The following is a 27,297-nucleotide window of genomic DNA, read 5'->3' as shown; positions in this document are numbered from 1 at the left end:
AACCTTTATTAACTTAAAAAACCTATAAATCGAGTCATGAAAACGTGACAATTCTTTATAAATCAAATTAAAATAAATTAAAAAACTTAATTTTAAATAAATAAAAAGTTAAAAGTTAAAAGTAAAAAAATACTTAATTTATAAAGAATCCAAAAAAACAACTTGAATAAATCTTGACAAACTCTTCATTGGATACCCAAACTTAATTTTAAATAAATAAAAAGTTAAAAGTAAAAAGTAAAAAAATACTTAATTTATAAAAAATCCAAAAAAACAACTTGGATAAATCTTGACAAACTCTTCATCAAAGACCCAAATCATAAAAACAAGATTATTCCATATAAAAAAATTAAAAACACAAAGGCTAATTCTTAGCCAGACATATGTTAAAAGAATAAAAATAAAAAAAATTATTTTAAAAAATACAATCAATTATGTAATTTAAATAATAAAATAAAGGTAGTTATATAAAAAGTATTTTTGTGTTTTGAAAGTAATTTTTTAAGAAAAATTAATTTTTTTTATTTTTTTATTTTCATATCATCTTAAAAACTGATATCAAAGATAAATTTTTAAAAATAAAAACTATATCCTTTTTAATATATCAACTATTAAAAATTATCTTGAAAAGCAATAAATTCTTGGAAAAAGAATAAACTGAGTTTTCGTGGAGGTACATGAAGCAATGAAAGCGTCTCTGTTTCGTATTTCAGAATCCTTAAGATGATGCTTGAATGTGTAGATTTGATGTCTTTCAAGCCGGTGTGCCGTGTAAAGAACGAAAGTAAATGATTACATGTTAAGCTTTCAATGTGAATAAGTAAATTTGTAGATGACTGGACTAATTCATTTTTTCCTTAGAATCATCGCCGTCGTCTGTTTCTTAGGCTGTGCTGCTGCAGCGATTTACAGAGAAATTGGGCAGGCCTCAAGCCAGCCGCCTTGCATGCGAACCACGATTTAATTTTTAAGCCCTTTTGTCATTTATCTACTTTACACACTGGAGTAATTTCCAAAACAGTTAAATTACAAGGGATTCCACCAAATCCTCTATTAAACTGTGCCATACCTAGAGGCTAGTAAAATAAAATAAAGAATGGAGTTCTTGTTGGTGGCTGGCTCTAGCGGACGTTGTTTTGCTAAAGGTGGATTCGAAAGTTCTTAATGATGTTACGCTAGGGTCTTCGGATCTTCTGGCTCAGGATCCGTTTCTTAAGGAGTTTTCTCAGCTATTGAAACATGACTGGAAGGCTTGAATTCAGCGTATGGCTTTGCCCCCGTCTTTGTGGCATGGCTTTGCCGCCATCTTTTTTTGTTCATCAAGATATTAGTGGGATGGCTTTGGATCTCTGTCGGTCGTAATTTTTATATTTCTGTAGTCTTGGCTCCTTCTCTACATAATAATATAAAATAAAATAAAATCATGTCATACCTAAATACTATCATGGGAACTAACTGGCTTCAAATTAGACAGTCAATCTCTATGATAATTTAATCGATATTTTCTAAATTATTTTTTTGAAAAGGATTTAATAAAAAAAAACAGTATATATACTTATATGTCTCATGTAATATGTAAAATGAAATCAATGTGAGTGTGGTTTTATTTTAGAGAAAATCGACTTTTATTTTCCCTGCTGGAGTGACCATTCATGAACAATGAGCACATACGCTGTGTATGCATTGGCCTGGCTTGGGTCCGGGTGCTCTGCATACCACAATCCTTGTTGAGTAGTACTAAGGTAGGCTTATGAGGCCCAATTTGACATTGGATTGCTTCCCATTGTTGGTTACATTTTATGGGCCTGCAAAAGTATTTCGTTTGAGATGGACTTAATGGGTCGAAGGTCCACTTCGCGATTTTTACTTTTGGCGGTTTATTCCTCTTGGAATCAATGTACTCTCTTGCTCCCCACCTTCTATTGGACCCTTGTCCTAGACAGCTACTTGTAATTAGTGACAAAGGCTCACTTTCTTATTGTTATGGTTTAATTGTGTTTTTGAAGATTTTTTAAATTTTTTTAGTTTTAAATTATTTTTAATATTTTAAAATTATTTTAATGTACTAATATTTAAAATAATAATAAAATATTACTTAATAAATAAATTGCAAAGCGCCACCTATATTACCTGTAATTTTCACTTAAACTCTCTTTTCTTTCAATTCAATCTTTACCTTCCAAAAAACATGCAATTTAGTTTTAATTTGAGTTTAAAGAAGCTTAGTTATTAATTTTTTAAAAAATATTTAATTCAAAATTTTCAAAAATTTTAATATTACAATACACAGAAAAAACAGTAATTTTTTTAAAAAACATCAATTTTTCACTTAAACTCTTTTTTCTTTCAACTTAAACTCTCTTTTCTTTCAATTCAACCTTCACCTCCCGAGAAACATGCAATTTAGCTCTAATTTAAGTTTAAAGGAGCTTAGCTATTAATTTTTTCAAAAATTTTATTATTATAGTACACAGAAAAAACATTAAAATTCTTTTAAAAATCAATAGTAAAAGAGTCAACTTAGTATACTATACTCTAAAATACGTTGGATTTTCACTATGCTTTTGTCACTATGCAAAAATTTATTTTTTTCATTTTGGTTCTCAAAAAAGTTTTGGGGCAATTTAATCTTATTTAAGAAACAAATGATTTCAAATTCTTGTGAAAGAATGGAATTGGAAAAGGGGATCAAAATGAAAAACATGGCAAACATGGATGGCGTACCATAATTTTTTTAAAAAAAAAGCACTTTGATCCTTTAACTCAAACAATTGGGAAAATTTGTTTGGGAAAATTATACAATTTCGGTGTCTCGAAATTGTTCCAATTTTATTTTGGCATGAAGATTTATTTGTGTTATATTTTGGTCTTGGTTGAGAGAGGAGAGAGAGAGATTGCTATATTCTAGTGGTAGAGAAGAAAAATTATTGTTGACACCGGTTTAGGCCATCAAAATGAGAGTTTTTTGCGTCAAATTATTCTATTTGATGATGAGAATTCATATTATGTGTTTTTTTACTTTAAAAGTTTGTGAAATAACATATTTGAGCTTTTGTTAATTTTTTATTTCGGTTTTTAGGATAAATGTTTAGGATAATAGATAGGTTTATCATGATTTTTAAGGTATTTTGGTTCAAAAAATGGGTAGACAAATAGGTTTTTGGATAAAAAAAACATATGCTTCGATTTTCTGGTCACTACGGTGGCTAAAATCTGGGCAAAATAAGTGATATGCTAACTTTTTTTTAAAAAAAGGTCATGTCAAGTATAAAATTACACTATAAAGTATATCTATGAGTATTAAAGATAAAAAATAAAAATAAAAACACTATTAAAATTTAAACTTTAGAATACTTACGTTTTAGCTTGTCATCCATCTCAAACGAAATTTAAAAAAGAAGGCCTAATCGTATAAGCATGCCCTAATAGGCCCTTTGCATTGGCGTTGGTTAGATGAGCCGAGCGGGTTGGCCTGGCTTTGAAAGCCTAGCAATGCCAGATAGTTTTTTCCCTTAGTTTTTTTATTTTTGTTTTTTTTTAAAACTTGATTATAATTACATTAATATCCCTTTTCTCTTTTATTTTGTTTAGATAACATTTAATATTATTTTTTGGTTATGCGTTTAATTTTCAGAGAGATTTTTCTTATTTATCAATGTTTTATTTTTATTGTTTGTGTAAATAAACTATGTTCTTAAAAATAACAAATATTTATTTTTAAATTATATTTTTAATATATATAACCTTACATGCTATTTATTTTATCTTTTTATTTCATTCAATCAATTTATTATCTTATTTTTTAAAATTAAATATCTTGATATACATCCGTGTCTTGACTTTTTAAGTTGTAGTTTTAGATGTTATTAATAGTTATTTGTTTATTAGTGCATATAATTTTTAATTTATTTAATTATATGTGTACATAAAATTTTTAATTTGTTATATTTAAAAAAAAACTATAAAAATACACTAAAAATATTTACATGTATAAATGTTTTTATAAAAAATAAATATATTTAATCTATAACAAAGCAAGTGACGTAACTAGTATATATTCTAGTAATTGTTTCTTTTTTTTATATTAATGTGGGTGTTCGGGCCAGCTTGCGCGTACCACGACTAATCCTACGGGTCCTGAAGGGATATTAATGGTGTACTCTGTTTCTCTCCCTCAAGTTACCGAGTTTTATATATATATATATATATAGCACCGTAAAAAATACGTAATGCAAAATTTACAAGAAAAAAAATACAGTTTAGAAAGTTACAAGTTACAAATAATATATGTGATTCATGAGTCATAATTTTTAAACTGAAAAACTCATAAACACAACATTTAATAAGAAGAGAGGAGGACAAAAAAGAAAAGAAAAGAAGAGTCAAATCAAAAATCCAATGGCAACAATAGTGGTATTGTGCTGGGAAGGCTTCATGAGACGAATATAACAGCATAAAAAAGCGTTATCATTAATGGCTAGACTGGTTTCTAATAGCAACTTAAATACAGGTGAGCCTTGACATTTTTAGCTGATTTTTGTGGCTCATTTTGTTTATTATTTGTAATTTTGTTTTGGTGTTATTGATTTTTTTTATCAAAATCTTTTCAACAATAATATTATTGTTGGAATTTTGATATGACTAGTATATTTTTATTTTTTAAATTTTTTTCTCTTTTCTATTTTCATAAAATATAATGAGGAGAGAGAAAAAACAAAAAAAAAAAGAAAATAACATGAAATTATGTTGATATTTCGATGAAAACATCATATAGACTATTAAAAGATATCAACAAGATAAATTCAATGATATCAAATAAGATTACAAATAATAAATAAAATGAATTGATCGGGTTGATATGTTCTGACTACTTATAAGATTCATTTTATTTATTGTTTATAAATTTATTTAATGTTATTATATTTATTTAATTGGAATTTTTTACATAATATTTAATATTATCATCAAGATTTCAATACAACTATGAAGATCCCCCCCCCACTTTTCTCTCTGTCTCGTCTCTACTCTATCTTATTTAGCTTTTATATTTATCAAATTTGCGAGTTGAAAGAGTCGTAAATGATTTTTGTATTTTTTTATTGAATGTTTTTCTTCTATGCTACAGTACGAAAACACTCCAAGTAACCGGCCCTCCCCTCTGTCCTGCTAATTTTTAATGTTATATCAGCATATTTTATCTTCCCGTGTAAACCCCCACTTCAAATATATCCTGATGTCAAAGAATAATTGGCGGCATGTCATTCTCTAGAAACTTGGAAATGAAGCTAAAAGTCAGAAAAAGCTGGTCTGAAAGTAGAAAAGGTAACAATAAAGATTAGTATTGATTTGTACCTGCCAATGGAATTAGGAAAGGTCACAACACGAGGGGGTTGGGGTGTTTCAACCAGAATATGCTAATATTAAAAAATAGATAATTTTAATATATTTTTTTTAAAAAAACAACCACTGAAACCATACCAAACACCCCGGAATCAAATCTTGCTGAATAACTCTACCCAAGTAGGGTGAAGCTTTTATCTGATTTAACGCTTATTTTGCAGCCTAATATAAACAACAGGTCTTCTGATAATTAACGGAGTGTAGCGGTTGGAAAGTTATTACGAGAGCTATAATTGCACAACTGCGAGCCGCACCTTTTATTTCAACAATATGGATCTGATCCCCATTTCTCAGGAGAAAGAAGAGGGCAATGGAAACATCAAGGACAACATTACGACAACTTGAATTTCTATGCGATGTACTAATTTTTCCACTTGGACATTAATTCATGAAGTGATTTGGTGGAGGAGCCCTCCTCACTCACTGCCTTGGCCGCTGCTTCCTTCAGGCCCTTCATTCGATTGCGAATTGTCGCCCCTTCTTCCCCTTGCATTAAACCCTTCACAACTTTCGCAATCTCCTCTCGTCCCACTAGACCGTTTCCATCCACTCCCGGCCGCAATGCCACCTTAAGGCCCGCGCTTAACAAGACTGCATTTGTTTTTTGCTCGGCATAGAGAGGCCAAGCGATCAAAGGCACCCCATGCACAATGCTCTCTAGAGTCGAATTCCAACCACAATGGGTTAGGAATCCACCTGTTGAGCCATGACTAAGCACTTGAATTTGCGGTGCCCAAGATGGCACCACCAGACCTTGTCCTTTGGTTCGGTCCAGGAAACCTTTAGGCAAGAAACTATAAGGGTCTGTATTGCTTTTGGCACTAAAGTAGGAGGCACTAGCAGATTTATCCGGGCTTCTTACGACCCATAAAAATTTCTGCTCACTGATTTCCAAGCCCATGGCCAACTCATTTAGCTGCTCAACAGTCAGAGTTCCACCACTCCCAAACGAAATATACAGAACCGAACCATTTGGTTGATCATCCATCCATCGGAGACACTCGTGACCTTTCGCCCCAGTACTGGAACCGGAGTATATGATGGGACCAACCGGGTAGATAGGCGGTAAATTACCGAGTTCTTTATCTTGCAAAGCCTTTATAGTTTCTGGCTCCAAGTCCACGAAACTATTCAACAAGATTCCCTCAGCTAAACTATGTCGTTTTGAATGGTGAAGGAACCATTTGTATGCATCATCCTTCCTGTCTTGAATCGGGTCAGGTAAATCCCTCCCGTGTACTGAAATCCCACAGCCTGGTAGCAGTACAGGTTCAGGCAAATCCCTGTACTCGCAGGAAACCATTTGATCCAACTTTGGCAAATAAAAATGCAAGGATAGAGTCATACCCGTAGACAGGGAAGCAATATACGATGGCACACTGAGTTCCAAGGCAATATCAATGACATCCGTGCCAAAAAGATCGAGAACCAAAGCCACCAGTCTAGTGCTGGCAACTAATGACTTCAGCACATCACGGATAGATGAAAGCGAGCGAGTTATTGTGAGAGAGATCTGGGTTTCAGCCCTAATTCCTGGCAAGTCATCAAAACTAACTGGAGGCAGAGAGATATAATTTATGCCTTCCGGAAGGGAGCCAAGAACTTTATTCTGGGCCTCCGGTGGTGGTCCAATTGAGGGAACAATAAAGGTACTCGATAAGTCGTAGTTGAGAGCAAATTTCTTAGCCAACTCAGTAAGGGGGATAAGGTGACCCATGCCTGGACTGGGAAGAATAGCTACATGGGGTTTCTGTGTCATTGTTGGAATTAAGCTTTGAACTTGACACAGCAAGCAATCGTGAAAAAACAGGAGGGATGTGGGTTCTGCTTCTGCTCTGCTCAGCTTTTCTTATAGATGCTGTTGTGGGTGTGTTTGCTTTGTTGTTTTCATTGGAGTGATTTTTTCTACGCTGACATCTGGTGACTACTATTTGTGATTCACGGGTTTTTTTTATGCATTTGTTTTTTAAAATCATTTTTATTAAAAAATATATATTAAAATAATATATAATTTTTATTTTTTAAAAATTATTTTTTATACTAGTATATTAAAATAATTTAAAAAATTAAAAATTAATTTTAAATATTTTTTAATTTTTATAAAAGCCCCTCATCTTTGTATTGCATGATATTAAATACGGGTTGATAAATGAAAGATGTGGTCTCTGTAAAATAATGAGTTATTAATATTAATACTAAAATTTTATTGGTTAATTTAGAGAAGTAATTTTTTATTTAATAATTGCATATTTGATGTATGTGTAAAATAATAAATTTATTCAAAAATTGATACCCGCTCTACCTTCATAGTTATACAGTTTATTTCATAAAAAAATCTACCTCAAATAATTGAGGCCAAAAGGTACCACACGTACACCGCGTGGTATGGAGCCACCTTTCCTCTCATATAGGGTTTTCTGGGCCCAGTGGCAACTTGACATCTTGTTGTGCTATTGAAATTGATGTAAGAGGGGAATTTGTCATTAATGAGAGTTATTAAAAAAATTATTCTTTCAATTTCTATGCCAACAATTTCATGGTAATTTTAAGGAATGTGTTACTGTGACAGATATTATTTTGTAAAATATTTTTTAAAAGTATATTAGAATAAGAATTTTTTAAAATTTATTTTTATATCAGCCTATTAAAAAGATAGAAAAACATAAAAAATGATTTAAAATTTAAAAAATAAAAAATATAATCAAATCACAATAACAAACAGTATTACAAAAATTACTATAGATGAGCTAAGTTAAAAAGATAATAAAAAATGGTTGGATTAAGTATCTTTCAGTCTAGCAAAGTACCATGTGTGCGGCTAGATCAAGAATTAAATTTTCCAGCCTAATTAAGTTGGTTTATCAACCTAAACCCGTGATACAGGTAAAGATAAATGTATATAAGAGTCAAACGCGAGTGGTTAAGATGGAATCTTTAAAATAACTAGCATTTTAATCTATTTCTAACATGAAAATAATAATTATTTATATGTTATCTAGCATGATAAAATTAAAACTACAATAACAATTAGCATGAAATGCGAGGCATGTTTCATAGTAATCTAGATTTTGATAATTAAAAAGCTGCAAAGAAAATAATAAGATATTTACAAGAAATAAATGATTATATGAATATTTATAGAAAATATAATCATTTTGAAATGGATAGATTTCCATATTCAAATTTTACTAATGTATGGATGCAAGAAAATCTATATTGTGGTATTTGTTCTTTTTAATTGGAAAAGCAATCTCATACAAGTTGAATTTATGACCCCTAAGGTTAAAATTCAAGTAAAAAAATTGCAGAAACTTTATTTCAAAACTTGGAATTATAAACAATTATGCTAATCTAAGCTATTGAAAATTTACTGTGATAATCTTGTTGCTATTTTTTTCTATAAAAATAACAAATATTGAAAGGCTACAAAACATATGAAATTAAAATACTTTTTCGTTAAAGAAAATGTTTAGGAGATAAAGATAGAACTTGCATGGATAAATTTTGAAAATTTTAAGTTAACAACTAGAGTTCAAACTAAAAAAAGGTAAAACAATGATTTCAAAATTTTTTATAGCTACACATATATTTTTCTTGTTGTATAGTATTATAAATCCCTAAGCAAACCTATAAAGATTGCAAAGTAAATAATATGATAAGCAAGTAAATTTAATATTCATATTAAGAGGATGAAGATATATTGTGAAAATTTTAAATAAAAAGTTTATGTGTTAAGTTAAAAATAAAACTATGAAAAATGGGCAAATTATAAAAAATACAAAAAAAATAATATATAAAAAAATGTTATGATATAAAGTTTATTGAATTATGATATCATCTGGGATAAATTTAGTTAAGAAAGCACTGAGATCATTGAGATCTGAAATATATTGCCTGAGAAATATAAAAGTTATCCAATAAAAGATAGACATAGTAAGGATTAAAAAATTCTTTATATATATATATATATATATATATTGGGGGAAATCAAATATTTAAAAGAAGACTTGTGAGATTTTATGAGTTTTAAACACTTGAATAAAAAGAGACAGTTACATAAATATTTAGAGCATGTTTGGGTTGCGGTAATTGTTGTAATTATGGTTTGAAAAAAAATATTTTATAAAAAATAGTTTTAGTTGAGGTTGGTTTAAAAAATAGATATTTAATTAAAATTATAGTTGAAATTAAGGTTGAACAAAAAATAATTTAATGTATTTGGTTAAGAATGCTTTTGAAATTGAGGTTATAAAATAATTTTTAAAAAATATATTAATATTGATGGTTTTTAATTTAAATATTGTAGATTTAACTACTACTATTATATCATGAAATAAATAATATTTTTTATTATTTCATTAAATTATTTACAATTCCTTTATATATGAAATATATTCCACAAATACTAAAATCATTAACTAATATTAAACACTAAATTTTTAAATAAAATAAAATTAAAAAAATAAAATAAAATATTTTATTTTATTTGGTCAGATAAGTTAGTAGTTATGTTTTAAAATATATTAAAATAATATTTTTTTTATTTTATAAAATTTATTTTTGATATTAATATATAACAATTTAATTTAATTTTTATTTTTAAGAATAATTATAATTTAACCATAGTCCAAACATGGTCATAATCATCATTTATAAGAAAAAAGCTAGCGTGGCTTGGCATTGGCATAAATTATTTTATCCGGTCTGACACCCATGTATTTTCCGTTAGTTTTAATTTTTTATCATGTAGAACCTGTAGAGAATAAAAACTTAATTATTTATGGAAACAAGCGGGGTGCATGTGAAAGCAGCCTTTGATTGCTTCTTCCAATCCTGCGTTGCAAATGCAAAAAATAATAGAGCTCATAAATAGTAATTAGTGGTTTTTTTTTTATCAAATATTTAGTTCCTGCGTTTTGCTTTAAACACAACCTTCACAGCATAAACAAACTGCCTCTTGTTCACAAACCATTCATCCAATTTGGCTTGTAGAAAGACTTATTCACAAACCATTCATGAAGTCTGAGGAACTGTTGTTCGTTTGGTTAGCATTTGGAATTTTATTATTATACGATAAGGATATCTACACTTGATTTATCAAGTTTGATGAAAATTTAAAGCAATTTTGAACAAATTTAGAATATGGTACATTAGGGTTCTTGCTGCAGAAATTTAGGTTTATGTTAAATTAGTTGTTAGGAATGTTAATTAAAAAGAGCTGTAATGGATGTAAGAATTAATGTAATCTAGAAGAAAACATGGAGAGAGAAAATTGGGGGAAATGGCCGACCAAATGTAGTGAAAAAGGGACATTACGATGTTGATGTATACGTGTAAAAATTGTATGAAATTAGTGTCAAATGTTGGAATAGAGATTTATGTGTAAGGAACTGGATCATGTTATCAAATGTGGTCAGCATATTGAATCTTGTGAGTTATAGTTTTAGAATTAATTGTTAGCGAGGATTTGAAAGTTACAGTGCTTTGTTTAAATTGTTAGCGAGGATTTGAAAGTTACAGTTTGTACTATATGTAACGAAGGATTTGGAACTTAAACTATTAGAGAATTTTTTTAAAAAAAAAAATTGCTTTGGAACTTAAACTATTAGAGAATTTTTTATAAAAAAAAAATTGAAAAAAAAAATAAAAGGAGAGAAGGAGCTTATGGTTGAAAGTACATGGATTAGGAAGGTCTATATAGTGCAAAAAGGTGCTATCGCATTTGATTTAATTGAGAGTTCATATAGTACAGAAAACATAAATTTATTAATTAAAATATGCTTATAGTTGTGAAAATAAAGGATACAATTTATAGGTGGTTGTGTGGTAATGAGATTTAAAAATGAATAATGATATGTTATAAGATAAAAAAAAATATTTATAATGATATATCTTTTGGATTTAGGAGAAGCATCAAGAGTGATATTTTAGAGTGTACAAGGTTGAAGGTATAGGTAGGTGCTTTGCACCTTTCACTAGCATTATTAAAATTGTTTAATTTCATTTAATTGCAGGTAGGTGCCTTGCTTGAATTTTATGAGATTGTTTGTGTTGAGATCGTTGGCATCAAGTGATAAATAATATAGTTTTAAGGACAAATAATGTAATCCTTGATAATAAAGCATTTTATTTATTTAACTTTTTCGAAGTTCTTCAACAAATAAATATACTCTGTACATATTTTGAAATATTTCATAATTTAATATTCTGCATGTTTTAAATACACATATAAATTTCAGTTAATTGCGTTTATATATCTCTCCCTTTTCTCATTGATTTATAAGTTTACGTTTGTGCAAAATGTGTGTGTGTATTCTGCTTGTTTTGAATTTACACTATTTGATAATTTTGCGTGCTTTTCTTTACATTAATTACTTGTGCAGTACATCTTCTTCACATTTAATTATTGTTTATTTATCCCAACTTTCAACATATTCATTATACCATTTTCAAATTTTTATCACAGACCTCACACCACACATACACAATATTTATTTGGTAAAAAAAAAAGAAATATGATTAATATTCTCTAGATGAAATGATGGTTTACCTTGTAACTTTGAATTATTTTCCTCTTGACGTCTCTCTAAGAAATCATTGAAGTAATCATCTTCTGGTCTTCTCTTTCATAAGAACTACTGCAACTTTTCATTCTTCTATTGTTGAGGTGAAAAAGACTCGTAAGCTCTTCAAGTTTAGTTTGGCAACTAATGATCCCAACAATGAAGCTATTTATATATTGTGTAGAAATAACAAAATAAAAATGGTGGTTTATTGCCTGGTATACTAAAAAATATGAGGTTAGGATGCTTCATTATTTATATCAACAATGAAGCTACTTTCTTTTCAAATTATTTTCTTTTAATTTAATCATTTTATAGCTTAATTAGTAAAATTAAAAAAAATATCAGAGTACAAGACAGAGGATTGAAAAGTAAAATGCAGTGAAAATATATGAGTTACTTTATAACAACTTTTAATTTAGTCATTTTAAATCTGTGAGGTTTTTTTTTAAAAAAACTTTCAAAAAACAATAATAATAAAAAAATATTTGTCGACAACTAATGATCCCAACAATGAAGCTATTTATATATTGTGTAGAAATAACAAAATAAAAATGGTGGTTTATTGCCTAGTATATTAAAAAATATGAAGTTAGGATGCTTCATTATTTATATCAGCAATGAAGCTATTTTCTTTTCAAATTATTTTTTTTTAATTTAATCATTTTATAGCTTAATTAGTAAAATTAAAAAAAATATCAGAGTACAAGACAGAGGATTGAAAAGTAAAATGCAGTGAAAATATATGAGTTACTTTATAACAACTTTTAATTTAGTCATTTTAAATCTGTGAGGTTTTTTTTTAAAAAAACTTTCAAAAAACAATAATAATAAAAAAATATTTGTCGACAACTAAAGTTGCCAAGTTTGGTGTAAAGGATTTCATTCGACAAGAGAAGTTTAATGATAATGACTTTAAGACTTTATCTTGTATGAAAAAAATCAACATCAAGAAAGATATTTTTCAGTTTAATTTTGTACTTTTAGATTATTTTAGGGGTTCTATGGCTTGATAAATTGGTCTTGAGTGGTTTTAAAAGTGTTTATTAGATATTTTAAGATGAAAATGGTCTGAAGAATAAATTTTTAGATAATAAACATAGGTCTTTTAATTTTTTAACCATCACAATGATGATTAGATTCCAATAAAAAGATGTCATATAGCTTGTTTTTTTTTTATAAAAAAATAAGGGACAGATAAAATATTGTCCATTTTTTACAAAAAAAATATGCCTAAACGTGTGAGCTTAGGCTAATATGCCTATATATTTTTTTAAAAAAAAAACTTTTAAAAAATAATAATAATAAAAATATCAGTTGTCGACAATCAAAGTTGCCAAGTTTGGTGTAAAGGATTTCATTCAACAAGAGAAGTTTAATGGTAATGACTTTTAGACTTTATCTTGTATGAAAAAAATCAATATCAAGAAAGATATTTTTCAGTTTAATTTTGTACTTTTAGATTATTTTGGGGGTTCTATGACTTGATAAATTGGTCTTGAGTGGTTTTAAAAGTGTTTATTAGATATTTTAAGATGAAAATGGTCTGAAGAATAAATTTTTAGATAATAAACATAGGTCTTTTAATTTTTTAACCATCACAATGATGATTAGATTCCAATAAAAAGATGTCATATAGCTTGTTTTTTTTTTATAAAAAAATAAGGGACAGATAAAATATTGTCCATTTTTTACAAAAAAAATATGCCTAAACGTGTGAGCTTAGGCTAATATGCCTATATATCTTAGCTTTTTTTAAGATTCATACATGTTAGGCCACCCATGCTAACTTGTTCGGTTTAATCATATTTTTTTGTTCTTGATTTTTTTTTAATTTTCATTATTTTTCATTTGATTTTTTTCTAGCTTCATCCTTTAATGTTAGGTTTTTTATTGGGTCTGAAGAATAAATTTTTAGATAATAAACATACATCCTCTAATTTTTTAACCATCACAATGATGATTAGATTCCAATAAAAAGATGCCATGTAGCTTGTTTTTTTTTTATATAAAAAAATAAGGGACAAATAAAATATTGTCCATCTTTTACAAAACAAATATGCCTAAACGTGTGAGCTTAGGCCATTATGCCTATATACAAAAAATAATTTTTTAACAAAAAAAACAAAGTTCTCATCATCATGTCAATTTCCTTAATATTAAACAAAATTTGAAGTAGAATTATGTTTTTTACTTGTCATCCATCAAGTTTATTGACGGCCACCCATGCTAACTTGTTCGGCTTAACCATATTCTTTTGTTCTTATTTTTTTTATTTTTTTTTAAATTTTCATCATTTTTTATTTGATTTTTTTCTAGCTTTATCCTCTAATGTTAGGTTTTTTATTGGTTTTTTTTTCAATTTTATCTTTCAATATTTAATTGATTTTGAATTTTGAATTAATTTTCATAATTTATTTTAATCTATTTTTTATAAAATTATCACAGTTTCGAACAAATATCTTGACTTCTGGTTTGTGTTTCATTTTGCAAGCATATGTTTTTGTTATCATATAATTAAATAAAAAATATTTTTTTAACAAAAAAATAAAGTTCTCATCATGTCAATTTTTTTAATATTAAACAAAATCTGAAGTCGAATTATGTTTTTTACTTGTCATTCATCAAGTTTATTGATTCATGTTAAGGCAATTTCAACATGATTTGATTTTAAACTAAAATTGGATAAAAATTCAGATTAAGAAATTTTAAAATTAATTCATTGAGTTGAATTTAATAATAATAATTTTCAATCGTTGCAACTCCAACATATTTTTGATATTCAATAAAATTTTGATTGGATCCATCATGTACCTTGGATTGTAAATTAGTATACCTAGATAAAACTTGTTAAAACGTGAAAAACCCTTAAAAAACAAATGTATATATATAAACTGTTGAATGAGGCTGAAAGTACACGTGAACGACCTCAATGTATAATGGAAATCTTGGGAGCCTGTTTTTCACCCGGTCAGAAAATCTATTATGAAGTTAAATATGGGGAAATCAATATATGAAGTATGCAATTTTGTAGAAATTAAAAAAAGAGCATAAAATAGTCAAAGAAAATATAAAATAAATATAACTATGGGTATAACCTTGTGAACTCATCACTACAAGGTCCAAAAATACGTCTTAAAAGAGATTTTGATGTGCGAAAATAATTCATATCGGTTTCTTTCGTATCCTGTGTTACAAGGCACTAAATCAGTTTGCTATTGGTATTTTACAAGCCTCGAATGAGTATCGGAATGGAAAAAAGAAAAAGAAATTAAAGGATAATATTAATATTAAAAGGAAAGAAAAGGTCAAAGAAAAAAAAGAAAAAAAAACATGCCAACGATCCCTTTGCCAATGCATCATTAAAAGGAAAGAAAAGGTAAAGGTCGCTGTTTGTCTGCCTTGAGGCAAAGGAAAGAAAAGTAGAACTAGCTTTTCACTCGTACTACACATTTAGTCATTTTTAGTAAAAAACAAATAATGAATATTTAGATTTTTTTCAATATGTTTTTTTTGTTGTAAAAAAATTCTTAATAAAAAATTAAATAGTTTATTTAGATATACAATTAAATAAATCAAAAATTATTCATGTCAATAAATATAAAAAAGCCATAAATAATAAAAAAACTAAATTAAAAAAATAAAGATATAAATACAAATCAAAATATTTGATTTCGTAATATTAGTCATATATTCAATTATGATTAATGACATTGTTGCTTTGAATAATTCTTTTATTTCATCGAATGTTTATCTACTTCAATTAAACATAAACAAGAAATCATTAACAATAATTTAATATTAAGTTAAAAAAATAGATATAGATCAAAATATTTATTCTCGTAACATAAGCCATGCGCTTAATTATGTCTAATAACTTTGTATTTTAGAATAAATTTTTTATTTAATTAAACAATAATAGAATTGACTCTTACTATAACATAGGTCAAAACAAAAAATAAAAAAAAAATGAATGCAAAAAAATATCTAGGCATCACTAACTATTTTTTATAAAAAAATATATTTTAACGATAAATATAAAATCAATTATATATTGAATGATATGTTTATATAATATTATGATGAAAATATATTTAATTTATTAAGTTAATACGTGTTGATTTTTTTAAAAAATCTAATTCTTAATTAAATTAATATTTAACAATGAAAATGGTAAGAAGTTACTCTTAAAATTCTTAATTAAATTAATATTTAACAATGGAAATGGTAAGAAGTTACTCTCAATTTTTTTTTTTTAAAAAAAAACTCGAGTCAAATAATCAAATTCAAGATATAGGTCATTTATATTATTAAATTTAATAAATTTTTTATTTCAAAAATTATCATACGAGAACATCTATAAACTAATTAATCATCCTACAAAACCAAGCCCATTTTGCAACAAAAGTATTAGAATTGTTCGCATCTCATGCATCCTATGCAACAAATATATTAGAATTGTTCCATATCTTAAAGATTTGATGAAAATATAATTGAAATTATCGTATCTGTATTTCTATAAAAGTTAAGAATATCCTTAATTATATCATACCATTACTAGTTCTTAATTTTATAAAATAATTTTTTTAATTGTATTTTTTGTAACATAAAAGGGTTTTAATTAGAATTATTGTAGGAAAATAATTTTGGATATTTGTTTTTAGGACGAAGGGAGCATAAAATTTATCCATCGGAATAACAATCGAGAAGCCCAATCTGACAGCTAGAAGAACTGAGAAACTCGTGTGCAAAATGAACCGACATAACAAAAGCCTACTGGAGCCCAATATATTAACAGGCCCAGCTAAAAATCCAGGAGGTCCCGTTCCCCCACCCCCCCCAAATCGAAGAGAGGCAAACAATTGTAGATGTGAAGTAGGCGAGGTCTCTGTGGATTGAAGGAAGAGAATAAACTGAAATCGGAGAGGAAAAGATGATATACCGTAAATGGAGTCTGCTAACAGGGCCAATGGTAATCTTGGGCGGGATCATGGGCACTGCTGTCGCAGTTCGCGTCCTTTTCTTCGAAGTAAAGTCTTAACCCTAGTTTTTCCATTTCAGTTTTTGTCGCTATGAAAGTTTATTATATTTCAATTATATTTTTATTTTTTTAAAAATCTGATCGAGTAATTTATCTTCCAATATATGTTGTTACGCTCAAATCAGAAAGAAGAAACGAATCTTTTTAGTGTTCTTTTTCTTCTTCTTAATTTTCTATGGTGACAAATTGATGACCAAGAAAGTAAAGAAAAAAATCAACTGGTTACTAATCAATCCAAGTTTTTGTTCCTGATCTTTGTCATTATTGGTTCTGATTATATATTTCGTATAGCTGTTTTTGCAAATACCCTGGAATTTAAACATTATTATTACCAAACTGTAGAAATCTTAACTATCCATTTAATGTCAGCCGAAAATCATCTTCAGGTGATTCCATCTGCGCATGATTTCCTCCCATGATATGAGTTACCACCCCTTGATCACTTATACTACCCCAAACACCTCAACTGTAGATCTTATGAAAACAGATATTAGATACGAGTGGTGTCATTTTCATCGGAAACACTTAGCAATATGAAGCTGGGAAAGCAGTGTGTTCCAGCTACATTTTTTTTCCATGAAGATTTTGTCGTCTCATAATTTAGGATTTGCATGCGTGATGTGATTGAACATGCTTGGAAGTCTATTTTTACAGCCCACTCTTGAATATCTTTTTTGGACATGTTCCTTTAGCTGGAAATTGTTGTGTTTTAGTTGTGAGTAATTATGAATTGTCTAATACCTTGCTATATGTTTGAAATTTTCAGAATCCATATCTTAAACCAGAGCAGAAGAAGCAGGACTCAACACCATTGACCAAATAGAATGGAGGTGAAATGTGTCACGAATGCATTGTAATCTTTGGTGGAAGTTTGTGTTCTTTTTATTACAATGGATCTTCCAAAGCTGCTATGAGAGAGATGCGTTTTAGCTGAATAATAATGTGGAGATTTTAAATCAACATTTGAGTAACTGTTTTAGTTGTTTCTTAATAGTTCAAACACTAAGTTCTTTTGGCTTTAAATCTCATATGGAGTCTTCCAAAAGAAAGCATAATTCAACTGCTTGCTTTGGTTTATGATGATTGCTGTGAAGTTTTTTCAATAATTGTTTTGTTAATTCTTGTCACAAGAAGTAAGCGAAAGGCTGCAGCTGCCACAACTCACTTGCTGTGAATTTCACATGAAATGTGACTGTGCTTATGAATTTTTGGTAAACATAATGCTTTTCTTTCTTTCATGTTCTGTTTTTCTTTATGTAAAATACCAGCTCAGATTTAGTTTCTACATTTTTTCCTGATAAATTGCATTGTTTGTCCATACATGTAACCAGAAGCCAAAGAGTTTGGTCAAAGAAACTAAGTTATATTGATTTTTTAAGTAAAAAACTAACATAATTAGGCAATTCAGTGGTATCTTTTTTAAATGCTCTGTGCTGTTAGCCATAGAATTCCATTGGCACAATGAATGGTGAAAGAGTTGTAGGCATATCCTATGATGAAGATTTGGCCTTTGCCCTTTGCCATTCAAGAGAAGCGGCAACGTCTGGATTTTCCCTCAAGTATATTAACTTGCAACTTTACATGTTATTTTATTTGCTATTGAAGGGTTAGAATTTAGGAGTCAAAAAGCTATCACTGTTTGTTGATAAAAACATGGTCTTACAATTTTGTACCGTGTAATATGTTGTATACATTGGCTGAGCTGATTTCAACTGGACAAGCTGTTTCATTTCCTTTTTGCTCAACAATCGCGTTGCCTCCGTCAAGTTCCAGGGAGAGCCTTTATAATGTAGACATAGTTGAACCTTGGAAATGCTTGGGTAAGTCGAATGCGACCCGCCAATGGGCTTGTGGCAAGGGCAACTAAATTCATCTGGCAAGCTTGTGTTTTCGTTGCTCTCCAAAAAAAAAAGTGGATTTGAATTGACCTCCTCGGATGACTGGTTCAACCGCAGGGTATTTTATCAATGCTATTGTGGTTTCAAGTAGATGCTAACACTTTTACTAACTGATGATGCGTTTACTAGCTTTGTTTTGCTACCTGATGCGGCAGCTTGTGGCTGGTGATTAACTCTTAGTTATTCTGTTCTCTAATCGTTAGCATTTATGCATCGAATAACATGAGAAATGCATCATAGCATGAAAAACATCCTTCTGTGTTAAGGCACCAAATCAAATGGCAAATGTGCTATATGTTAATATTATTATTATATTTTGAGGGTGCATATGATTACAACTGAAAAGCTGTGCTGGTCCTGTTGGACCCAAAACAAAGAACAGTGTAGGTTTTCTACGAAAGAACGACCGTAAATTCAAAGTGTATCACAGAATAGGTTCTTGATTTACAAAATCCAACCCAACAGGTGTACACAGGCAGGGTAATGGCATCCCCAGTAAGGTAAGGTAGGCACAACCCAAGGAAAATCAGCTGTTTATTTTTATCCAATACCGATACCCACTTCATTCAATCATCGAAATCTTATTCAGCGAAGCTTGTCAAGAAAAATCATGGAATAGCTGAGCCTAGCAAATATCTGTCATTAATATATTCCACCATTGACTATCATCTCCATCACCAAATCATTCCAAGAGTCTATTGGCCCAGGCAAGCACCAATGTAAGCAATCATTCTGAACTTTAGCATTCTTATCCTCAGCAAATGGCTGAAACTGCCTGTATGGTCCTGGGTGCCCATCTGGTCTCAACAATGATAATCGAGTCGTATCCAGAAGTTTCAAAGCCACCCCTTTTTCAGGCCCCAATGCTGTAGCCTTCTCGAATTCTTCCAGTTCAATATTATGCATTATTGTGTCTACATCGGCCATATTAACCTCATCTTCTTTGAAGGGTACCTTTCTATTGCAAGTGCCCCCACTAAACCATTCTCCATTCTCGAAGTGGTCTGGCGTAGTCGTTCGAAAGAAAGCAAGAGCTTTATGACCAGAGTTTGTAATGAAGTTCAAAATCAGCTGCATTGCTTTGCGATATGCATATTCAAACCCTAGCTCAGTCAATTTCTTTCCAGGGCAGTAATGGCAGCCTGTAACCACATTGTTCTCATGGTATATGGCAGTTTTCAGGAACCATTTCCCTCCAGCAATTATTGCATAATCAAGATTCCTATATTGATCGGTCCATTTTTTATCAAGTTTATCTAGATGAAGCTGGATTTCTGAAGAGGAAATTCCATTCATGTCTTCAAAAATATCTGCTTTGATAAGGAACGGGGTCCAAATCACTGAAAGTGTGAAGTTGTGAGATGGAAAGCGCCATATTTTCGATCTGTATTCCTCATCGTGGTAGACCTCAACAGCTTGCTCCACCTATTGGACATAAATAACAATAAATCGATCAATTATTGCCTATGGAACCAAATTTCAAAAATTCCCAACAGAATATAATGCTGCTGCACAAAATCATAAAAAAAAAAAAAACCATGAACGCATCCTTACTCTTTGCATGGCAGATCAGTTCTCTGTTGGATCTCCTAGTCCCTTCTATTTTTATTCCTTTTCTAGATAATCAAACATATCATTCCGAACAAGAAAGATGAGGCCAAACAAAAAATCATTTACGATCATGTATATTTTATTCAGTGCAAGATTTTGTTGGATCAATGGGTTCAAATTTTGTTTTAGCATGTTGGCCAATAAAACTACTAACAGTTGCCAATTATTGATGCCAAATAATCACATAGACTAGCCAACAAGAATTCTTGTGTGTGCTTGACAATAGTTCAGTGTCCTGAGTGGACATGAAGATTCAAGATGACAATCGAAATCCTTCGCATGTATTGTTGGTAAACCATCTCAGAAAAGGACTGGATAACCTCTTAAAAGCTGTGCTCTAACCATTAAAGCAGCAGCTGTACTCCACAATAGATTAAGATTGATGTTCGAACATCAACATCTATATGATCTAGCATCATGAGGATAAAGAGAACATCAACATCTATATGATCTAGCATCACGAGGATAAAGAAAAGAAACAGCCAAATTCAAGCTGGCAAAGAAGACAACAAAAGCCCTTAGATATAAAACCCCAATTTTCGACAGTAATTCATGGGAAATCAGAACCCTGTCCCATGATCACTGCAGAAATATTTACAGCAGTGATGTGGAAAATTAGAGGCCTCTATGTGCTTTTGAAAAGGAGGCATAGTGTCTTTAGTCATAAGAACCTCAAACCCCCACCACCTCAGCTCAATGCCTAGTCAGCAATTCTATTTTCACATGCGAAGGTGGCTAATGTATATCAATTATTCTAGATTAATTAAACTTAGCTTCTACTCCAACTCTCTGGACTAGATCAGTTTTCAATGAGAGAGACAGCACGAGACACGTATTGATGATCTAAAGTGCTTCAGATATCAATTTAGCACAATTAAATAATCAATGCACCTAACCAAGAAATTATTTCTAGCCAAGTACCAATGGTTGAAGAACCTGGTCAAACAAGTGTTTGATTATTGACAGTAAATCGAGAAATCCAAAGGCTAAGGACAGAGAAATTTTCTTTAAGCTCATGGTTTTTACCTGAGAGAGAGTGCAAAGCAATGACTGGACATGGTTACGAGAAATGGAATCACCAATAAAGGCCCATGATTTATTCCTCATCAGGCGAAGAAATTTTTTAGGATTAAACCTGGGGAGACTGCAGCCCCGTGGATTCCACCTCCAGTGGAGGTACCCTGAATCAGGTCTTCCATTTTTCATGCAGTTTTGATGACCTTCAATTTGAAGGCAACTCTGATTTGTGTAAAACGGACCCGAAGGGTCACGTATCCAATCTCCAACAAACAAATCGCACTTTCCTGCAACTACATGCGTGGAAAATCATCACTACACTAGTAGGAGTATTAACTGAATATGAATGCTAATACAAAGACTAGACAGAAAACATAATTCTACGAAACGGGAGCACATGCCTTTTAAATGAAAAAAAAAATAGGTTCAATCGGTGTAGTGCAGAGTGCAGAATTCGCGACACTCGTTTGCATTATTCAGATTTAGATTAGATTCCAAAAGTAAAACCAGACAACTAGTACCCAAAAAGAAAAAGAAAAGAAACTGCCAAGTGGTACTTGACTTAAATGGTGAGTGGTATGACTGCATTGACCAACTCTCAAGAACTGGACAAGACGAGATAAAAGAACTCGGGACAGTAAAGAATAAACAAATGCACAAAAGACAATTACCAAAAAAGTGTTTGGTCCAATCTTCAAATATTCAGAAAATGCAAATGAAAGAAAGAGAGTAGAAGAATTAAGACAATCTTGAATCCAGTTTTCACGGCCAAGAAAACCCATATCCTCATTTTTACAAATCTTTCTTGTAATTAAACCGATTCCTCATCCGGATTATCACTTTCATATTCAGGCATGTATAGAAAAAGAAAAGGAAACAAAATTTGGATACCTGGCTGTGAAGTTTGGCTTTCATTAGCTGCGAAATCATTAGATACTGGCTCTTCAGCAGGCAAAGAAGCCACTAAAGACTCTGGTTCAGTCTCTTCATTAGCTGGTACTGGTGTCTCAACAACTGAAGAGAATCTGAATGAATCAGAGATTAATAAATGGAAAGCAAGACCAACCAAGAGAAATGAGACTGCGAACTTTATAATGACATTATTGTGTTTAGGGGCTGAAAATGGGTTCACAACAGACCTCATTTCCTTCACCATTTGGTTTCAGAGAGAGGCAAATTCTCTTTGATTGTGGGAGGGGAAAAAAAAGGAGAAGTGTAAACTGAAACCGTTAACTGGTTTTCCTCAACAACCCAAATGGTGTTTTAGCATGTAAAAATTAATGTCTTGATTTTGATTAGATTTATTTGGTAGTTAATTACTTATAGAGCAGTGAGTTTGTTAAATGCAAAGTCGAAGGGCTTGTTTTTGTTTTTTAAAAAATTAAAAACAATTTTTTTTCAAATTAACTTTTTTAATACATTTAATTTAATACGTTAAAAAAATCAAATACTATTTTAATGATTTATTTTGACGTTTCAAAAGGCTTTTCTTGAACTTTTTTTATTTTTCTCAAATTAATTATATATATATATTTTTAAATTATTTTATAAATATTAAAAATAATTTTTTTAAAATAAAACTTTAAAAGCACCCATTACTTTGTAATATTAAATATGCTCAAAGTCAATATAGAGAGATGTAGTAACTAGTTAAATTTTAAGTTAATTTGTTCATAAAAAATATTAATTAAATGTTGTCAAAATCTCAAAATTATTAAAAAATTATATAATTATTAATTTCAATAACTCAAAAAATCAATCATATATAAACTAAACGGAATAACACGTTAAAAAAAAAAAATACTCGAAGTCTTGTGATTTGGTTACAGGACGAAGGACAGGGAAGCGCGCAGGGTAGAATTAGAAAGTACAAATATCCTAAACAGTAGAAAATATCGCATGACGTTTTGGTCTGAATCGGAAATTTTGTTTCTGTACAGACTTCAGCTCCAAGTTTCAGTGGAATGGAAGCAATTTGTCTAGGTGTTTTTTTTTTTAAAAAAAAACATAACATGAATATATCCAGGTTATTTGGTATTATAATAAAACTTCATTAAATTTTTTATTTAATCTGAATTAAAAATTAAATTATATAAATTTTTTTTAACATGATTTGATTATTATAATTGATCTAAAAATAACTTGGTCGACTAATAAAAATAATATAATTATATAATTAAAAAAATAAAAAAAATCAATTTAATTTTTTATTTAACTTAAATTTAAAATTAAATTATAAATAATTTTATTAATATAAATTAGTCAATTTAGCTGATTTAAAAATAACTTAACTAACAAATTTTAAGAAAAAAATAAAAAAAAATTAATATAACAAAAAAAACTTCACGAGGGCTCACTTTATTATTTAAATTTAAAATTTAAATTACATACTAATATCATCTAATCTATTTGGCTAATCTGTCGGCTTTATTTGGTGGATTGCATAATCGTTAGCCATTATAAACACGGCTGGAACTTGGCTAAACCGATTTTAAAAGTTCTGTTACATCGTAAGTCGGTAAGTGCACCAAGTTACCAACCCCCCGCCCCCTCTCTCTCAAGAACTGTGACTAGAAGAAGAAAAAAATCCTGTTGTTTTGCCTCTTCAGAGTACTTTTTGATTATTATTTGAAGACATAAACGGAATAAATGAGATAAGATGAAATATAAAATAAAGAGAAAGTTGTATTTGATAGTGCTGAATAAGATAGAATATATAATTATTTTTGTATTTTATTTGGTTGACGAGGAATATGATGGAGTAAAGTGTATAAATATTTATTATCATCAAACATGATATAATTAAAATAATAAATAAATATCATTCTTTTTCATTCTCGCTATCGCCGTCTTTCCCTCGCAAGCTGAGATGAAGGAGTGAGCATTATTTTTTTAATTAGCTTAAAATGGTAACTTCTCCCCTTATCAAAATCACGTTTAAAAAAGTTATAATAACGGTAGAAATTATATTTCATGGCCAGGAAAATAATATAATTGAATTATATTTTACCTAGTCATTAAATCATTTCTTGAAATATACTAAATGACAGAATAAATAATTAAATCAATCATACGTCAAATAAAATATTTTCAGCAGCGTAAGTTAAAACCTAATTTTTATTATCATGAAATATACATTAGTTAAAACCTAATGTAATTGAGAATATGAGATATTAATTTTATCATGGATGCATAATTTGTATTATCATTCAATCTCTAAAAACTTCTCTAGGATTGAGGGTTCTGTGAGAATTCAAAGATCACATGCACAGCGTCTTCGTTGTTTTTATTTCTTTGAGAACATGACTAATTTTCATTTTTTCTTTATTATCTATATTCTAATTGTTAGATTAATTCTTCAATAATGATATCATTCCCTTTCACAGTGTTAAAAACCTGTATCTTATGCTTTTAATATGAACGATTATTAGGTTAATTAATTCTGTTCAATCCATAAAAATAATGACGATTGTTCATTCATTTTGTTATTTGTTTTGAATTATCAACTTATATAATTTTTTTTAATTTGAACCATTTATTTTCTCACCTTAATTTAATGAAATGAAAACACAAAACTACTAAGAAAATTAATTTTTTAAAAATTAAGATATGGAAAAATACACGATCCGCTAAAACATAGTTTTAATAATAAGTAAATTATATATATAAACCAACACATTAAAAATTATTTTTAAACAAATAATCAACACACAAATTTAATTTTAAATATTTTAGATCTAAAAATTCAAATCTACCTATCTCTCACCTATGCCAATAAAGTTCTCCAGGTTCCATGTTTACAAGCACTTTATAACAAGAGATTTTATTTGACAATGATCTTGTTTGGTATTTTGGCTAGGTTCAACTAGGTTGATATCTTCTCTATCTTTTTTTTATATATATTTTTTTAAGTTTTCAAATTAACTAGGGGAATTAAGCTAATTAAATTCAATGATCCAGATCTAAATGCAAAAAACACAATTGGAATTATGAAATATTTAAATGGATATTTATGAGGAAAAAAATTAACCTAGACTATTTCTGTCTATATCCCCTCCCGTTTAGATGGACATGGAATTGGTTAAAAATAGTTCGTTGATTGAACATTTAAGGGTAAAATATTGTTTTGATACAGACAATGAGAGCGGTATTAAATCAAGATAAATTCTAAATACTAAATATGATTTCAAAATAACAAGAGTCAAGGTCGGCCAACGAGACGATGGGAGATAAGTTTCATTATCGAGAAGGAAGCAACCTAGATCACTAGTTAAGGCACCTAAATAACCGCTCAATGATAAAGGAGGTAGGGGTGTAGAGATAGCCAGAAAGTTTGTCTAGAAGCAGCCACCCTTAAAAGAGTGCGTAATAGCTTATTGATCAAGCGCTCTTGCATCAAAGATAAACAGGTAATTTTTCCTCCTACCAGGATAAAAGATCCCATTGAAATAGCTAATCCCATACATATTGTTTATACATTTGGTCGTACACCAATAATTGAGATTCAATCGGGAGACGTTGTGGCTTATATTTCTACTAATATAATTTTTATTATAGACAGACAAATATTCTTATTCGTCCATCTATTCAATGCTAGAATCGGGCTGCTATTAATGTGGGTATTTCAATCTCCAGAGGAGGATCCGCAGCTCAAATTAAGATGCTGGTAAATTAAAATTGGAATTAATGCAATTCGCAGAATTAGAATTGTCCACAAGACAGAGACAAAAAATTATATTTATCTTTGTCTATACAATTAAATACATTTTAGATGAACTAATCACTTGTTGCTATAATATAATAATTATTGAGATTGGACTTGGATTTATTATTTAATTTAAATTAATTTGAGAGGATTTGCTTAACCATCAAAAGATTATAATACATTGTTAGAAACATGACATGAATAGCATATTATTAACTAGACTCGAAAAATAAAAAGCATGCCTGACATAACTATTTCATCCAAATAAACAAGCTTTTGGGCATCCGGTAATGGTTGGGATATATGCATACGTGCTGGAAGTAAAAATACACCGCTTGCTGTAGAATATTTTTTAATAATATATTTTATTTAAAAATATATTAAAATATTTTTTTAATAACTAATACCAGTACTAACATTAAAAAAAAATATTTTAAATTGATACTTTTAAGATATATTCGGGAAATAAAAAAACAAACTGGCGCTAAAAAGGACTAAACATCAGCGAATTATTATAATATTATACTGCTTTTTGAGATGCCCAATAAGGCAAGAAGGCGCATGTCGGTGTACCTGTTTGTACTTTAAATAAACTAGTTACCGGGACCTGCCAAAAACACATTATTAGTATTAAAATATGCTCATGGTGATATTTTAATGAATTTATCAAGATTAGCGTGATCCTAATTTTCATATTTATAAACACACACCAAATTACTTTATGCTCATTGCGAGAGAGAGAGAGAGATGTCGTTTCTTTCAGGCACTGCTGATTTTGATTGCAAGAGATTGATGATAATCAATTGTTCAGAAAGCATTTCATCAACACCTTTCACGACAAGAAAAGTAGTCAATGTACAGGTACAGGCCTAGATCCAAAGTATTGATTGCCGATGAAGAAAGAGGAGAATAAGCACCCCTTTGTATGGTTCGAACTCAAGATACAAAACTTTCTCCAACAAGGAGAATTAAAACGAACCAGCACTTTGATAATTCAATAAGAGCATTTCTGGATCTTGGTTTTTTTTTTAAAAGAAGGTTTTTGGATCAAGTTTTATTCAC

At 29.4% G+C, this 27,297-nt stretch overlaps 2 protein-coding genes and 1 long non-coding RNA gene across 3 annotated transcripts; 1 reads left to right on the top strand and 2 right to left on the bottom strand.

The window, feature by feature from the left end:
• Positions 1 to 5,605: 5,605 nt before the first annotated feature.
• Positions 5,606 to 7,301, bottom strand: LOC105134930 (hydroquinone glucosyltransferase-like). Its single transcript, XM_011039541.1, has one exon. The coding sequence runs from the start codon at positions 7,157 to 7,159 to the stop codon at positions 5,762 to 5,764; it is 1,398 nt and encodes a 465-aa protein (XP_011037843.1). The 5' UTR covers positions 7,160 to 7,301; the 3' UTR covers positions 5,606 to 5,761.
• Positions 7,302 to 16,792: 9,491 nt separating this feature from the next.
• Positions 16,793 to 18,104, top strand: LOC105134925 (uncharacterized). Its single transcript, XR_844102.1, has 2 exons — positions 16,793 to 16,992; positions 17,771 to 18,104. It is a non-coding gene; the product is annotated as an uncharacterized LOC105134925 (long non-coding RNA).
• Positions 18,105 to 18,113: 9 nt separating this feature from the next.
• LOC105134919 (protein trichome birefringence-like 25) lies at positions 18,114 to 22,868 on the bottom strand. The gene is made up of 3 exons (XM_011039519.1): positions 22,422 to 22,868; positions 21,540 to 21,817; positions 18,114 to 20,327 (listed from the first exon to the last, which is right to left on the bottom strand). Exons 1-3 carry the CDS (start codon positions 22,684 to 22,686, stop codon positions 19,545 to 19,547), a joined length of 1,326 nt encoding a protein of 441 aa, XP_011037821.1. The 5' UTR covers positions 22,687 to 22,868; the 3' UTR covers positions 18,114 to 19,544.
• Positions 22,869 to 27,297: the final 4,429 nt, after the last annotated feature.

This window comes from Populus euphratica, unplaced genomic scaffold (genome assembly GCF_000495115.2).
Source record: "Populus euphratica unplaced genomic scaffold, PopEup_1.0 scaffold2.1, whole genome shotgun sequence".
NCBI lineage: Eukaryota > Viridiplantae > Streptophyta > Magnoliopsida > Malpighiales > Salicaceae > Populus > Populus euphratica.
Note: the sequence above shows the minus strand (reverse complement) of the source record. Positions and strands in the feature narration are given on the sequence as shown.